This window comes from Gorilla gorilla, chromosome 1, assembly GCF_029281585.2.
Source record: "Gorilla gorilla gorilla isolate KB3781 chromosome 1, NHGRI_mGorGor1-v2.1_pri, whole genome shotgun sequence".
In the NCBI taxonomy this organism is placed as follows: Eukaryota; Metazoa; Chordata; class Mammalia; order Primates; family Hominidae; genus Gorilla; species Gorilla gorilla.
The window spans coordinates 26,296,084-26,311,990 of NC_073224.2; the positions used below are offsets into that span (position 1 = coordinate 26,296,084).

Sequence of the window (15,907 nt, forward strand, 5' to 3'; positions counted from 1 at the left end):
TTGGAACTTTCAGACTAAAAGGTAACATGTGGCTGCCATTTCTGAGAACAGGACCAGGGATATTGAGGCTTTATAGGAATTTGGATTCATTATTTTACCCACCACAGTAACGATTGAGATAAAGATTTTGTGTTGCCAAAATTCTAATGACTGCATTTCTTTGCAAATGCAGAAGTTATAGCAGTTAATTTCATAATATAGCAGAGACTAAAGTGTGGTGATGTTTTTAACACTACATCCTGCCTTCTTCACTTGGTATAAGATGAATTTCTTGGATAAACTCGATGCTTAAGTAAAGAGTTGCATCACCTAGCCTGGACAGCATAGGAAAACGCTGTCTCTAAATAATATTAAAAACTAGCTGGATGCAGTGGCTCATGTGTGTAGTCCCAGCTGCGTGGGGGGCTGAACTGGTAGGATTGCTTGACGCCAGAAGTTTGAGGCCAGCCTGGGCAACCATCTCTAAATTTTAAAAAAGAAGAATTTCATGTATGAATGTTTGAGGGTAGAAAGTGTTACGTGCAGAAAGAACATTGTTTTTTAGGTAAATCTAGAAAATACGCCTCTTTTATTTTCATATCAACTCTTTTTATAGTCTCTGTTCACTGGTCCCTTCAACAGGTATTGTATCCATGAGTAGCAAAAATGAATAGAAGGAATTATAATTTTTTATATAATCATAGAAAAGGTCCATTGCAGCAAAGTCAGCACTTCAGCTTTATCCTTCTGCGTTACTTATTTCTCAAGCCAGTCCTCCCTTTACCTCCACAGAGTTATTTGGGGATTAAATTTGATTATTTTAGAACCTACAAAAGTAACATTAATAGACTTTACAAAATGTTGGGGACTTGGTGGGTATGAACACGGTTCCTGCTCCTAATTAGTTTTGAGGTTGGCTTTTACTGGAACATGGCTAGAGATGTGATTTTAAAAATGGCTTACCTATTTAAATAGAACGAGAAAGGAGCTCTTGAAGGTGGAGCGATGTTTCTATTGGGATGTGTTCAGTTGGAAATAACAGAATACCCAAACCCAAACTGGCTTCAACAACAGAGGGGATTTTGGGGCTTGCACAGCTCGCCGTCTACCAGTGGGTTTGACACAATGGCTCCATCTTATCTCCAGAACCAGCTGCTTTATGTCTCCACTCTGCCTTCCATGGAGTCATCTTCCTCTAGTGCGGCCTTTTCCTGATGGTCTCAGCTGTCTGCTATTAGCTCCTAGTACTGCATACTTTCTTTCTGACATGGGAAAAGTGAAAGAGGGCTTGTTCCAGAAGTTATCCCTTGTGAAAGAGTGTGCTATTTCCTAAAATCCCCAAATACAACGCTCCTCGCATCTCATTAGCCCAAATTGTGTCTGGCCATTCCTGAACCAGTCATTCTGGCAAGAGTAGGGAAATTTTACCAACATTGGTCTTGACTGATCAGGGATCCACTCTTAAAACTGGGTCAACTCCTTGGACTGCCTATCTGTCATATAGGGAATGAATGTTATAGAGGATGGTGGCCAAGAAGCTAAAGTGTCCACCCCAAATGTTGACTCATCTACTTCCTCAAAGGGTTTTATGAACTGAATTCTAATCAGAATGCTTTTATTCACTACCTAGCACTATGCTTGAATAGAGTAGGCAGTCAATAAATATTTGCTTGAATTATTTAATAAATACATTACAGAGATTTCCATTGACTTTTCTGTAGCAGGGTGCATTTGGCTATCAAATTAGTGTATTAAAAACCAGTGGAACTCTTACTCCTCTTTCATTAGGTTCCTTTCTTGAAAAATAAGCACCTGAACTTTCATTCAGGCATATAGCAAGTGGCATCTATTGTTACTATAAATATTACCTGTAAAATGGCAATAGTCATTCCCTCATAAGGTTGTTGGGTGGCTTAAATGTTATAATATATAGAAAATGCTCAGCATCACATATTATTGCTCTTCTTATCATTATTCCCATTTCTTTTGGATATCTGTTATCCTTTCCCTTGTTAACATAGTAAAACTTTTGTCTCCAACCTCTTGCTTCATTCTTATTATTGTTGTATTGCTTTTCAAAGATGTCCTAGAAAAGAAACTTTACTTAGATTTGTTGGATATAGCAAAGAATGTAACAGATTAGCCAATAGAGCACATAGAATCATAATTATTGTAGGTGTATACTGGTTCTTGTTTTCCTCATTGGAAAATGGCAGGAACAAGGTTTGCTTTATCACTGTCCCCAGACTGCAAATTTTATATTCTATTATTCTACCCATTTTTGAACACAGTATCGCACATCTGCATGTTTAAGATCTGGTATACAGCTAAATACTTCAGATCTCAATGATATTCATATATGGTAAAATTTGTGATTAATCTCTTTACCTCCACTCCTTCTCTTCTCCAGTCTTTACTAAGACCTCAGGGAGCTCTCACACACTTCTTATGAACTTTCATAGACTCTGTGACCTTGTTTACACCCCTCTTTTAAGAAGAAGGGCCTGGTCTGTCTCTTCGTCTCACCAGCAACCAGATGTTGCTGGTCTGTCTCTAACCTCTCTGTATTGCGTTCTTTTAATTCTTGGTCCGGTCTGTCCCTTCTTTTCACCTCTGATGTCGCTGATTCTGTCTAGTTAGCGGGCTACAACTTGGGAGAGAGATCTTGATCTTTTATTTTTCATTATTCTGAATCTATTAACATGCATTACTTTTATAATTGAAAAAAGTAGTTAACATATATCTCTAATGCCAGATAATTGATAGTAAAAGTAAAAACTGAATGTACTAATTACAGTTGAGTAAAAAAAAAAAAAAATTTATATATTAGTACAAATGAAGAGAATCTCTTCCCATAATCTACATGGTAATTTTAGTGGGAGGTGGGGTGTTTCCAATGGATAGAATTATGACAGTTTTTTAAATGTTTTTGAGTTCTTATGATTTTCTTTTTGTGTTATAGTGAGCATTGATTTCAGGACCAGAAAAGGGTAACAAATACAACTTTATGTTAAATTTTGACATGCAAAATACTTCAGAACCATCTGGTGCCAATATTTTTTATTGAATTCAATGTAATCATAAGATAGCCATATATACCTAAATATATACTTCAGTTTGTCTGGAAAAGTCTCAGATCTGCAGCAATAATTGGAGTCCTGTAAGACATGTGTATCTCCCTTTCCTTCTTTATTTGGCTGTCAAAACCTTTGGTTCAGATATTAACTCCAAATTTGTTAAGCCTCCTTCCCATTAGTCCAAATAGGTAGACCATAGATTCTCTTCTGGGGTTATATGTGAAATAAGCCACTGTCTTTGTATTTTTTCTTCAGTGTGTCTATTTTGCACAGAGAGAAAACCAAGAAGGTGGGAATAAGAATCTATAACAATTTTGCATTCGACGTGGATATATTTCATGTGTTTTAGGTGGAGAATGACAAAGGTGGATTTATGAGCCTACTGTTTGGAATACCTCAGGATCTTAGAAACAGCGATACTCATAGTTGGAAAAGCATCACTGTGGCATGCTTTCATACATCTTTTCTGACATCCACACGATTAATCTGTGGGATGCTTACAAGACAGAATGATTTTCTAAAGATGTCTGAGAAATGGCCGTTGGGCAGACTTTCCTATGAATACTCATTTTCTAAAGATTCAAAGTATGAAACCAACAAGGATAGATTGCTGCTCTTTGAGTATGGCCAAAATGAATGTTTGAAGACTTGGAAAGAATACAGCCATTAGCCATTATTTTTGCACATTCAAACCATTTTCCCAGTGTCTCAAGGAGGCAGATCTCCCTAAATGCCATAAAACATTGAGAAAAGGCAGTCAAGAGGTGAAGAAGAAGGAAATGGGCTTTAGACATGCACATATCGGTGTTATTCTAGTGTTTGTGCATCTAGATAGTTCCAATCTTGTTCTTCAGGAAGTCTCAGAAACGTATCACATAAACAAGACACATCCTTTAAAATTTCAGCTTGGTAATAGTCTCATTGACCCTCACCCTTGCAAGTTCCCGGGTAGGAGTCCTCAGACTCCAGTTTACAAGATCCCCAAATGCAGGGACAGCTCTCCAAGCTCTCCAAGAAGTTTCAGTGCATTATCTTCTTAGATTCTTCAGTACATTCTGAAGTGTTTTGTTTTGTTTGCTTGTTTGTTTGTTTAATGGGTTTTTTTTTTTCAGGCTTAGGAGCATCTATTTGTTAATCTCAATATTTTGAAAAATGTTTCTAGATTTTAGTCCAATTAGCCCCTCATTTTTCTGTGCTGCGTAGGGCCTGTTCACTTAGTGTTTCCAGGCTTTGAATGTAAACTCCAAGAGGGATATTGTTTCATTTCCTCTGTACCTCCAGCACCTAGAACAATGCTTGACACAAAGCAGGGAATCAGTATTTGTTGCATAAATTTTTAAAGTGAAGGTAATTTCTTGGAATTTCTTTTAATCTAAATTTTTCTGTAAGTCTCAGATTTTTTTAGTCTTTTGTGAAATTTTGAGTTCAAGAATTCAAAGACATTGAAGCATGAAGCCTCCGGGGATAGGATGATACTAATAAAACAGATGAATATTGCATGATTCCACTTATAAGAAGTATCTAGAATGATTAAATTCATAGAATTAAAGAATGGGGCCAGGCAAAGTGACTCATTTCTCTAATCTCATAACTTTGGGAGGCCAAGGCAGTGGGATCACTTGAGGAAAGGAGTTGGAGACCATCCTAGGCAACATAGCGAGACCCTGTCTCTACAAAAAGATAAAAGATCTTAACTTAGTCTTTAATTAGGCAGCGATTAAAGAGTATTGTAAAGTTTTAGGGAGGAACATTTGTCTTTTGTTTTTGTACCTTGACGCACCATACAAAGTTGCCATTGCACTTCGAAGATGACAGTGGTGCTCTGAGACATCTCATAATGAAAGCCACTACAGATACTGATGGCATGGTTTTCCGTTTTATTTTTGGAAAGATATTAACTTTATGGTACTATTTGGTATTAAAATTAATACATTTTAGATAAGGAAAGAAACAAGAAAAATTAAGAAGGCAGAAACTACTCTTAAACTTAACCACACATTTTGATCTATAACCTTTACAAATGTTCCTTTAAATATTTATCACGTAATACATGCAGAAAACATTTTGCACACCTGCATGCGTGCTTTCAGAATAACACGTGTGGGTACATATCTGCACATCTTTGCAGCAAGACATCACCTATTCCCTCCTCTCCTTGAAGATTTGCTCATCTTGCTCCAAATTCCAGGTTCATGGACTAAGATAGTCAAAAGGCTTTCCTTTGATGTTGGTACATTTTAGGGGTTTATTTGGTTACATTTTTTCGGACTTCCGTGCTTTTTTATTGTTGTCTATTTTTTCTCTAAGAGTGAAAGTGTAGCCACAGAACATCTCTTCACATCCTAACTTCACATCCTAACTTCCATTCTCTTCACATCCTAACTTCCATTCTTATTGAGCATTTGTGATTTTTTTTTTGACAGAATTTATTGCTGGTTCAAAGGGTCACTGTGAAAGATCGTATTACAGGACATGGCCCTTTTTTTTCCTCTCCTGGGTCCATTCTTCTTCCACCTTATTTTGGAATAAGAAAATGTACCTTTTTGACCTGGGGAAGCAGTCCCACTAATATCAATCTTCCTCAAGCTCTCTGTTTCTATCTCAGTCCCTTATCAAGATATTTCCCCCCCAAATATCAGCTCTCATTCTCTAAGAAATTTCTAAAAAAACACAGTTTTCTCCATGCTGTACATGTACTTATATTCAGTGTATACATTTACTTTACAAAAATGGAATCATGCTATCAATGTTCTTTTTTAGCAGATGTTTTCAATTAATTCTGCATTGTGGGCCTCTATCCTTGGTAGTAACTATAAACCTTCATCAGACTTTAGCAAATGTACACTTCTGTGCTGAGGTAATGTCACCTTTATTTATTTAGGCACATTTAGGCTATTCCAGTATTTTGCTGTTATAAAGAGTGCTGTGATGAGCTTCCTTGTATTTCTCTGCATACTTTTTCATTACTTTAGAAACTCACATAACTGATATTTTCTTAACTGACTGGATGAATTATAATAATTCACAGACTCCATTTATCTGTAAAATGTATTGGTACCCATGACATGCACCTACATACACACACATGCACACACACACACACACACACGCGTGCACGATGTTCAGGAGGTACTCTATTTTACTGAGTTAATTTTTTTCATTAGAAATGTATATATTTTCATAGTATATTGAGATTGATCTTTTACTCATTAACAGATTTCCTGATATATTTTTGTCTCTTTGGAGGAATGAATCTCCACTTGGATGAAATGTTGCTAATGTATTGCTAAATTTGATTTATAAACACTAAATTTATATTGCTAAATTTGATTTATTAATTTCATTAATATATAAAGTTATATAATATTTTTGGATTTATAAGAGTTCTTCTTGTTTTGTGATGTGTGCTTTGATATCAATGTCACTGATACTGCTTTTGTAAAATCTGGGAAGTTTCCTTAGTTTTTTGGCTTTGGAATGTGGTCATGTGTCACTTACTCATGGGAATAGTTCTAAGGAATACATCTTGCAAACATCATGGAACTTACACAAACCTCCGTGTTATAGCCTATTGTACAGCTACGCTGTAGGGGATAGCCTACTGCACGGCATGCTATATGGGATGGCCTACTGCCCGGCTGCGCTATACGGGATAGCCTACTGCGCGGCTACGCTATATGGGATGGCCTACTGCGCTGCTACGCTATACGGGATGGCCTACTGCGCGGCTACGCCCTATGGGATGGCCTACTGCTCCTGGGCTACATAACCTATGGCTGTACATTTGTACAGCAATATGTACAGCATATTACCATATTGAATACTGTAAGCAATTGTAGCACAGTGGTATTTATGTACATAAGCATAGAAAAGGTACAGTAAAAATACAGTCTTATGGTCTTAAGGGACGATCATTTTATCTGATTCATTGTTGACCAAATCATCGTTATGCAGCATATGAAGTAGTGTAGAAATTACTTATTTATTGAATATGTGCGAAAAAGCTTTTGGTCTTTGACATTTCAATGTTACTCATGATTTATTGTTCTGTTTAGATGTTCTCCCTTCTATTGGGTCAATTTTAGTGAAAAAAATATATATCCATGTATCTATATCTTGACACCATTTTACCCAGATGTTCAAAATTACAGTATAAAGATGTATAAAATGGTTGTGTTTATAATTCCTTTTTTTTTTTTTTTTTTTTTTTTTGAGATAGGGTCTCACTCCATCACCCAGGGTGGAGTGCAGTGGTGATATCATGGCTCATGGTAGCCTTGACCTTCCAGGCTCAAGCAATCTTCCCTCCTCAGCCTCTGAAGTAGCTGGGACCACAGGCATGTACCACCATGCCTGGAAAAATTTTTTAAAAATTTTGCACAGACTGGGTCATGCTATGTTGCCCAGGCTGGTCATAAACTCCTGGGCTCAAGTGATCCTCCCACCTTGGCTCCCAAAGTACTGGGATTATAGGTATGAGCCACTACACCTGGTGTAATGACCTTTTCTTAATTTTGTCCTTTTTTCCTTTTCTTTTTGATTAAAGTAGTAGTTGGTAGTTAGCTTATATTTAAAAAATAGTCCTTGAATGTATTCTTGATCAATCTTACTATTATATAAATTATTTTTATTTCTAATGTATTAATTTCTACTTTTATTGTGATTTATTTTTTCTATTTTACTGATGTTTATTTGATGTTCTTTTCCTCTATTTCAAAAGACATATTTACCAATTTTCACCCAATTGCTTAGTAATTAAAGTGTTTATTTAATTTTGCCTTGAGTACACTTTTGGCCATTTACCATTGGTTGTGTTAGGTAGTATTCTAATTTTTGATATTTATTAGATATTTTATATTATGATATTGATTCCATCATTGACACAAGGGTTATTAAGGAGAGAGTTTAAATTTTTATATGCTTTGGTTTTATTTTCGTTCCTGCTTTTCTTACTAAATTCTGACACGGTTCTGTCAGAGAACATGGTTTATACCATGTCTGTTTGCAGTAAATTTAATGAAATTTTCTTTGTGGCTTACTTTATAATTTTCTTAAATGCCCCATGGCTTATTAAAAGAGTTCATTCTTACACTATTAGTTTCTTTCAAGAATCACTTATGTTATATATATCATATATATAATTTTAGATAGATAATATGATAATGATATATGTTTTCATTTTAGATGGATAATATGATAATGATATATGTTATATATACACCTATATAATTTTAGATAATACAATAGTTTATATATAATTTCAGATAGCTATATATATTATATATAAAATTAGTTTTACAAAATCAGAAATAAACTGAAAAGCATGAGTTAAGTTTTAAACAGAAGGGACTCTTAAAATTCAAAAACTTTATCATGTCCTTTTTCCCAGTTGCTATTGTTCTAAATTGGGAACAGATATTCTTACAGAATAAAATTAGTTCTGCTTAGAACTTAGTACTTCTCATTCCTCTGCTATATTCCACCCCTATCTTTTGTCCCCTGTACTCTGCAGTCTGTGAGTATATCTCAATGGCTGGCTCTTAAGTGAGGCTGCCGGACCCAGAGCCAGAGGAGAGCCTGAGTAGTTAGTGTATTAGCTCTTAATCTCTGTACAAATGTCACAGAGGCGCTATACACAAAAAAGCTCCTCTCATGAAGTTGGCGTCTTTTCTGTGTGTTTCTTTTCTTACTCTCAGGTCAGATAATAACTTTATTTCTTTATTTTTGGAAAGAGGAAACATGAAGGACATCTTTAAGTTTAATTGTACACTGTAACTGTAGGGTCTCTTCCCTCCTGCTCTTAACAGGGAGGTTAACAGGCAGTAGCCTCAAACTTCACTACTTCAAACGCTTGCGTCAGTTACCAGATTTTCTCTGCTTTTTTTTTTTTTTTTGAAATGGAGTCTCACACTGTGACTCAGACTGGAGTGCAGTGGCACGATCTTGGCTCACTGCAACATCTGCCTCCCGGGTTCAAGTGATTCTCTTAACTCAGCCTCCTGAGTAGCTGGGATTACAGGCACCCACCACCATGCCTGGCTAATTTTTTGCATTTTTATTAGAGATGGGGTTTCACTGTGTTGGTCAGGCTGGTCTCAAATTCCTGACCTCATGATCTGCCTACCTCAGCCTCCCAAAGCGCTGGGATTACAGGTGTGAGCCACCACCCCTGGCCTAACAGATTTTCAATAGTGATTATTCTTATAGAGACATCTTTCTCTCTTTAAATATCATATTGTCTAAACATCTTGCCATCCTCTTGTAAGGAATTATACTGTTTCTGAATAAACTTAGGGGTATAAAAGTAGAAAATATTTACCATGCTTGCTTTGAAAGAATTTAATGATTTTGAAAAATTAAAAGTTTAAAATTGAGTGTATAAACTAGGCTGAAAGAGACCAGAAAAGTCACATAGAAGTTTTATTTAAAATGGGTTGTTCAATCAAAGAAGTGTAGAAAACAGTAGTCTAAGCCAAGCTAGAATCAGTTTCTTTACTGCAGAATTTCAGGTCTTTAATATACATTGTGAATGTCTAAATCCAAGGAAATGATATAAGAAAATAAAAGGGTTTCAAAGTTAGTGGCTATTGGTCTTCTCATCCATTATTTAATGTAACATTTAGTTATATCTCTCTGTATACCTGTTAGAGTTATAATTACTAGTTATATCTCCTAGTATTTTGTGGTTCATTTTCAGAAAAACTGATTTGCTCTTTTTATTCTATAGGTAAGAAAATTGGGCTTGAGAGAGACAGAATAATTTAATCTCATGGCTAATTAAAAGCAAAGGGGATTAGAACCCAAGTGAGGGAACTCCCAGGAGACTGGTTTTTCCATTACCCTTTACTATTACCTCCCAATGTGAAATTTACTTTCCGAAATTACATTCCTTCTAATGAGCAGTGGTTTGCTTCAGTCTCAATTAATAATTATTAATTTGTCTTTAATGTCTCAGTGTCGTATATGTACGTGTATGTATGTTTGCATAAGTTTTTAGATGTAACATGAGGATATTTTGTTCTTGATCCAATATTTTAGGGCTGCATATTAGCTTATCCCAATTTTCGAGCTAGAAAATCACGTAAAGGTGAAATCTATTTCTTCTTTTGCAGCGGCTCTAATTAGAGGAAATCGTAAAAACTGTGCTCAATTTTCCGGCTCCCTCGACTGGTTGATCAGCAGATTGGAAAGACTGGAAGCTTCTTCGGGTATGTTTTCTAGTTTTCTCCTTGTTGTGATAGACCACTCCTATTTTTCTTTGCTTCGTATCCTTTAAGACAAAAAAAAAACAAAAACAAAAACAAAAAAACAACTTTGAGTGAGGTGTGGTGGTGTGTACTGAGTCCCAGATACTCAGGAGGCTGAGGTAGGAGGATCACTTGAGGCTAGGAGTTTGAGGCTGTAGTGCGCTATGGTCACTGCACTCCAACATGGACAATATACTGAGTCCCCATCTTTAAAAAACAAAAAGAAAAAACTCTGATGTTTGGTGTAATATAAGTGTTTTCCTTTTAAATTATGTTAAGTATTTTTATTTCTTGAAAAATCATTAGTATTTTCATTAGTCATTTCTAAATAGTCATCTAACAATATCATGTCCATTTATATCTTAAAAAACCTATTTATAAAGCCCTGAAAAACACTAAAGAGCCAGAATTCTCATTCTTTTTTCAAATTGATTACTGCTAGTCTATTCTATAAATAAGAAGATCAGTTTGGAGTTCTCATTGTTTTCCTTGTATTCAAAAGATTATTTGGATAGATTGGGGAGACAGTTCATTTTCCAAATCCTAGAGTATAATATTTGATTTAAAGGAAATTTAGTAAATACTAACAAATGGTCTGTATAATAGTAAAATATTTATAGGCAGTCAACCCGATACACGCATCTCTAATAAGATGTTAGTTTTATTTCGGTATTGTGGAGACTTATCAATGACTGTGAAGACTTATCAGTGATTTTGGACTTACCAGTATTAAATCAGTTATTTGAACTTGTTAGAGCTCTCTAGCTCACACATAATTGTTTGAACTCTCTAGCGCCATAGATTGCCTCAGTGACACCCAAATGAATCTAACTGCTCTTCCATCTGTTTGCACAGTATTTCATTATTTGCCTTTCTTTATCACTAATGCCCTCTTATGTTACTTATTTTTCCTCTCAGTTTCCTTCATTAGTAATGAACTTCTTGAAGATAGGGGCATGGTTTCGTTCATCTTTGTTCTCTCTGGATCTACCATACCATCTGGCACCTATAGTGTCTAGTATTGTTTGTTGAATGAATGGATGGATGAACATTAAAATTCACTCAAAAAATACCACTGTCCATACAAAATAGTTCTGAGACTTTTGCATGATAAAGACCCACTCAGGGACAGGTTTGTTGGAATTGAATAGAGACAGAGAAACGGCCATGATCAGAGAGAGTAATTTTAAGTCACAGAGAAAAATTTGTAGAGTTTAGTTAGTGGAGGACAAAAATGTGTAGAGTTTAGATAGTGGAGGACAAAAATTTGAGTCATAGTGAGTTCTTGGGCACTGCTGGATCGTTGGGTAGCAGAAGTAAGATAGAAATGGAGATTGTTATAATAAAAACAAAAATAATTATGAGATGAGGGTGTTAAGAGTATCATAACATGAATGTAGTGACTGTGCATTAATTGCAGAATATATTAAGGAAAAACCTGTAACTTCTAGCATAAAGAAGTGACCAAATAAGTGGTACTGAAGCAAAGTCATTGTCTGGGGTAAATACCTGAGATTCATTGTCTTGCACCAAGAAAATTAAGGACATGGACACACACACAAGGAGTGAGTTTAGGAGCAGAGGTTTAATAAGCAAAAGAAAGAGAAAGGAGAACAGCTGTCTCAGAGAGAGAGGGAGAGATAGGGAAAGAGAGAGGAAGAGATAGGGGGAGAGAGGAGAGACAGAGAGAGAGAGAGAGAGGAAAGAGAGAGAGAGAGACAGAGAGAGATCACGACTGAGAAATCTGGCCTGCACCAGAGTGCACCAGATTTTATAGGCAGGCTTGAGGAGGCAGTGTCTGATTTGCATAGGGCCCAAAGATTGGTTGGACTCGGTATGACATTTGCATAGGAAGGCTGGCCAGGAAGGCTGGCTGCTCCACCCTAATCTTATGCAAACGGGCTTTCCACTTGGCAGGTGCCATGTTGGTGCCTGCTCCTTACTGTACACGTGGCTGGCAAGGAGACGGGAACATGGAGCCGCCATTTTGAACATGCCTAGTCCCAGGTGGTCTTTTCCTATTGGCATAACTGCTGGCATTCACCCGTGGAAGCTTCCAACTTGCTTCTCTATGTCTGCAGCTCGATTTTGCAGGCTGCTCTTTGTTAGAAAAGAACATGATTTGGGGACTGCTCTTCATTAAAAGGTAAACCTTACCAAGGACTCCTGTACCCTCACTATCTGCCTAAATAATTTCTCCTTAACTCCTGTATCAGTAACAAGATGGTGGCATAGATTACAAAAATGGATAAATGTTTAGGGCCAAGTGTCCAGAATCACTGGAAAGCTACAGAAGACATTTAAAAAATGCTCATGTCTTCTGCTGGACCCAGTGGTATCTGTAAAGAGATAGGTGCAGGGCAGCCTCAGAGCAGAGTGTTAACACTGGCTGAATCAACTACACAGCGAAATGCTTAACTGGAAAACACAGAGAGAAAAGGCATGAACAGAGCCAAGCATCCTTTAAGGTCAACCAAGTACAGTCCAGTGTTTTCAGAGTCTTCAGTTTTGTCAGTTACAGGCACAGTTTCATCAGATACAAATTATTATTTGCTGTTGTCTTTTTCCAGTCAATCTGTTGATTGCAGGCATTCCTACTGAAAAGGGAAGCCCTGTGCTCAGAGATAACATAATGAAAGTCAAGGGAAAGAAGGACCCTTAGAGAATATTTAATCTAACGTTCTTACTTTAGAGGAAAAGAAACTGAGGCAAAGAACATTTAAATGACTGACTCAAAATCTTAGAAAAATTACTGTTACTGCCAAGGTTAAAACTCAGCTCCCTAGCATCAGACTTGAAATATGTCCATGATACTTTGTAGCTCTTGTTTTTTAAGTATCTAAAATATATTTTGCTGAACAATTTTTTCTACTGTAGTTAACATTTATGCTTTTAATGAACTGTTTTTTCCCCAGAGGAAGTGGTGTTGCTTAGTTTTTAGAGGCAGTAACAATGATGAGATGCACATGTTTATGTATATAACTTATTTCAATTGTGCTTTGCTCTTTACTAAGTGCATACATATGCATCATTTTTTTTCCTCTCTGTAATAAGTCTGACGTTGCTGAACACACACTCTCCTCATCTTGTTAGTGCCCTAGCTGCAGATTCAAACTGAAGAATTCTTGAGTAGAAAAGGGATCAAAAGTAGGGTTAATTGTCTTCCTGGGATCTAGACCATTCTAGTCTTTACTGCCTTGGCAGGTCTCCAGTGCCTTGGTTGTTTTGGTTGACGGCTGGCCTGAAACACCTAGTTTACCATTGCCAGATGCAGAACAATGCCTAGGATTGCCTTAAAAAACAATATTGGAAATGAAGTGATGAATCATAGGTGGATAGTTAAATTATATTACAACAACATTTTCAGCTATATTATAGGTATTGCAAAGAATTGTTTAGATGTATATCCTGAAATATATTTAGAATATATTTTTAAGTGAAAATTCATTTTTAGAATGTGTGATAGGATATATTTTTGTAAAAAAAAAAGTGAAGATGAAAGTAGAAAGAAATAAATGAAAACAGGAAAGAAGGGGCAAAAACCCTGTGTAATACGTATATATGTCTTTGCATGCATAGGCTGTAGAAATATGTACACCGCTGTTTACTTTGGTGACCAAGGAGTTCAAATTAGAGGAAAGAAAAAGAGTAAAACACTGGGTTCTCTAGGACAGGGAATTGCTTGTCAAAACTTGTGATAAATAGCAAATGGGAAGTCATTAGACCCAAAGGATAGAGAAGAAAGGGTCTAATGAACAGTAACACCAATTATTTTTTCCACCTTCCTTGTACTTTTTTTTTTAATTGCTTTTTCCATTATTCTTTACATTCTACCACTAATTTAGTGGCAGGGACAATAGTGTTATCTACCCGATAGGGCTGTTAGGGGAATTAAATGATTAATATTTGTAAAGTACATAAAAAAGTATTTGGTGGGCGGTTGTGGTGGCTCACACCTGTAATCCCAGCACTTTGGGAGGCCGAGGTGGGCAAATCACCTGAGGTCAGGAGTTTGAAACCAGCCTGGCCAACATGATGAAACCCCGTCTCTACTAAAAATACAAAAATTAGCCAGGCATGGTGGCAGGTACCTGTAATCCCAGCTACTGGGGAGGCTGAGGCATGAGAATCCCTTGAACTTGGGAGGCGGAGGTTGCGGTGAGCCGAGATTGCACGACTGCACTCCAGCCTGGGCGACAGAACGAGACTCCATCTCTCTCTCTCTTTCTTTCTTTCTATCTATCTATCTAGCATATATGTACTTATTAAATTAGATCTGTCCATCCAGTAATTCCAGTTAGATTCGTACAAAGTTGCCTGGCTGTAGATATTACATATTGTAAGAGGCCTTTTATCAACATGGTGTTCAGCTGCAAATAAGGGAAAGTTCTACTACCCTGACCCAAACTAGGAAGGAGCGGGGCAGTCAACAGCACATGAGTTCCATGCCATCGACCACCCAGGCTCCTGCCATTTCTCCTTTCCTCAGTGCCCCCTGCCTTTGCGTTGTTTTCTCTAATGCCGGCAGATGGCTGCAGCCTACAGGTTACTGCATCTTTACTCCAGGCAAGAGGATTGAGGTAGGACTCAACCAACGGAGATACTGATAATGACAAGCATTACCTCTACATTTACATGGCCAATAGACAGACCTCTCTCTAATATTATTACAAACAGTAATATCTTTTCAACATTTCATGAATTTACTTCCAAATATGATTTTACACTGTCATGAATCATAGCTCCTGTCATTTCTGTTGCCAATAGTGAGGAAAAAAAGCTGATGAATATGGAAAGGGGAAAGACGTGTGAGTAGAAACACAAACGGCAAAGCTGGAGTAGAGGCTCCGGGAGTTGACAGGTGCAGGAAGCTGAGCTGCAGTCAGTCCTGACTGTCAGCTGTGTGTAGGTGTGTGTGAGGGCCACAGAAGGGAGTTATCTATACATATATATGTATGTATGTGTGTATATATGTGTGTGTGTGTGTGTAGGTATCTATACATATGTATATATCTATACATATACATGTATATATCTATACATATATATGTATATATCTATACATATATATGTATATATCTATACATGTATATGTATAGATACCTACACACACACACACACACACACATATATATACACACACACATACATACATATGTACATGCATACCCCTACCTGTTGGGCAAGGGGTTTGAAACAGTTTCAGTTTTCCTGACAACGTAATTGGTTTTACCTCAAGCCTTTCCCACTCAATGTTCTATATATGCCTGGGACCACAGTGATTAAGAAGTCAGAGTGAATACCTTTACAGACAACCAGAAACACATTTAAGGCTTGTGAAGAAGATTGTGTAGATTGCCTAACTTAGTGCTCTTGAACCACATTCTCCCCTCCCTTCTTTAGTTTTAGAAGCTGAAAAGCAAAATTCTCAAAATCTTAACCTCACTTAAAACTGCGGGTGCCCATGTTGCCCCATTCTGGCCTGTAATATCAGCTAAACTCCCTGGGAGAGCTTTGCTTCCCAAAGAAAGCCTTTCTAGGAGAAAGACTCAGGCCCTACCTCAATCTCTTGCCTGGAACAAAGATGCAGTAACTGGTAGGCTG

At 36.9% G+C, this 15,907-nt stretch overlaps 1 protein-coding gene across 3 annotated transcripts in view; it reads left to right on the forward strand.

The window, feature by feature from the left end:
- RYR2 (ryanodine receptor 2) overlaps positions 1 to 15,907 on the forward strand; it is a 790,171-nt gene that overhangs the window by 416,138 nt on the left and 358,126 nt on the right. For all 3 annotated transcript variants that reach the window (XM_063708024.1, XM_063708025.1, XM_063708026.1), the window contains exon 15: positions 10,169 to 10,264. In XM_063708024.1, the coding sequence (XP_063564094.1) occupies positions 10,169 to 10,264 (96 nt within the window). The remainder of the gene's footprint in view (positions 1 to 10,168; positions 10,265 to 15,907) is intronic.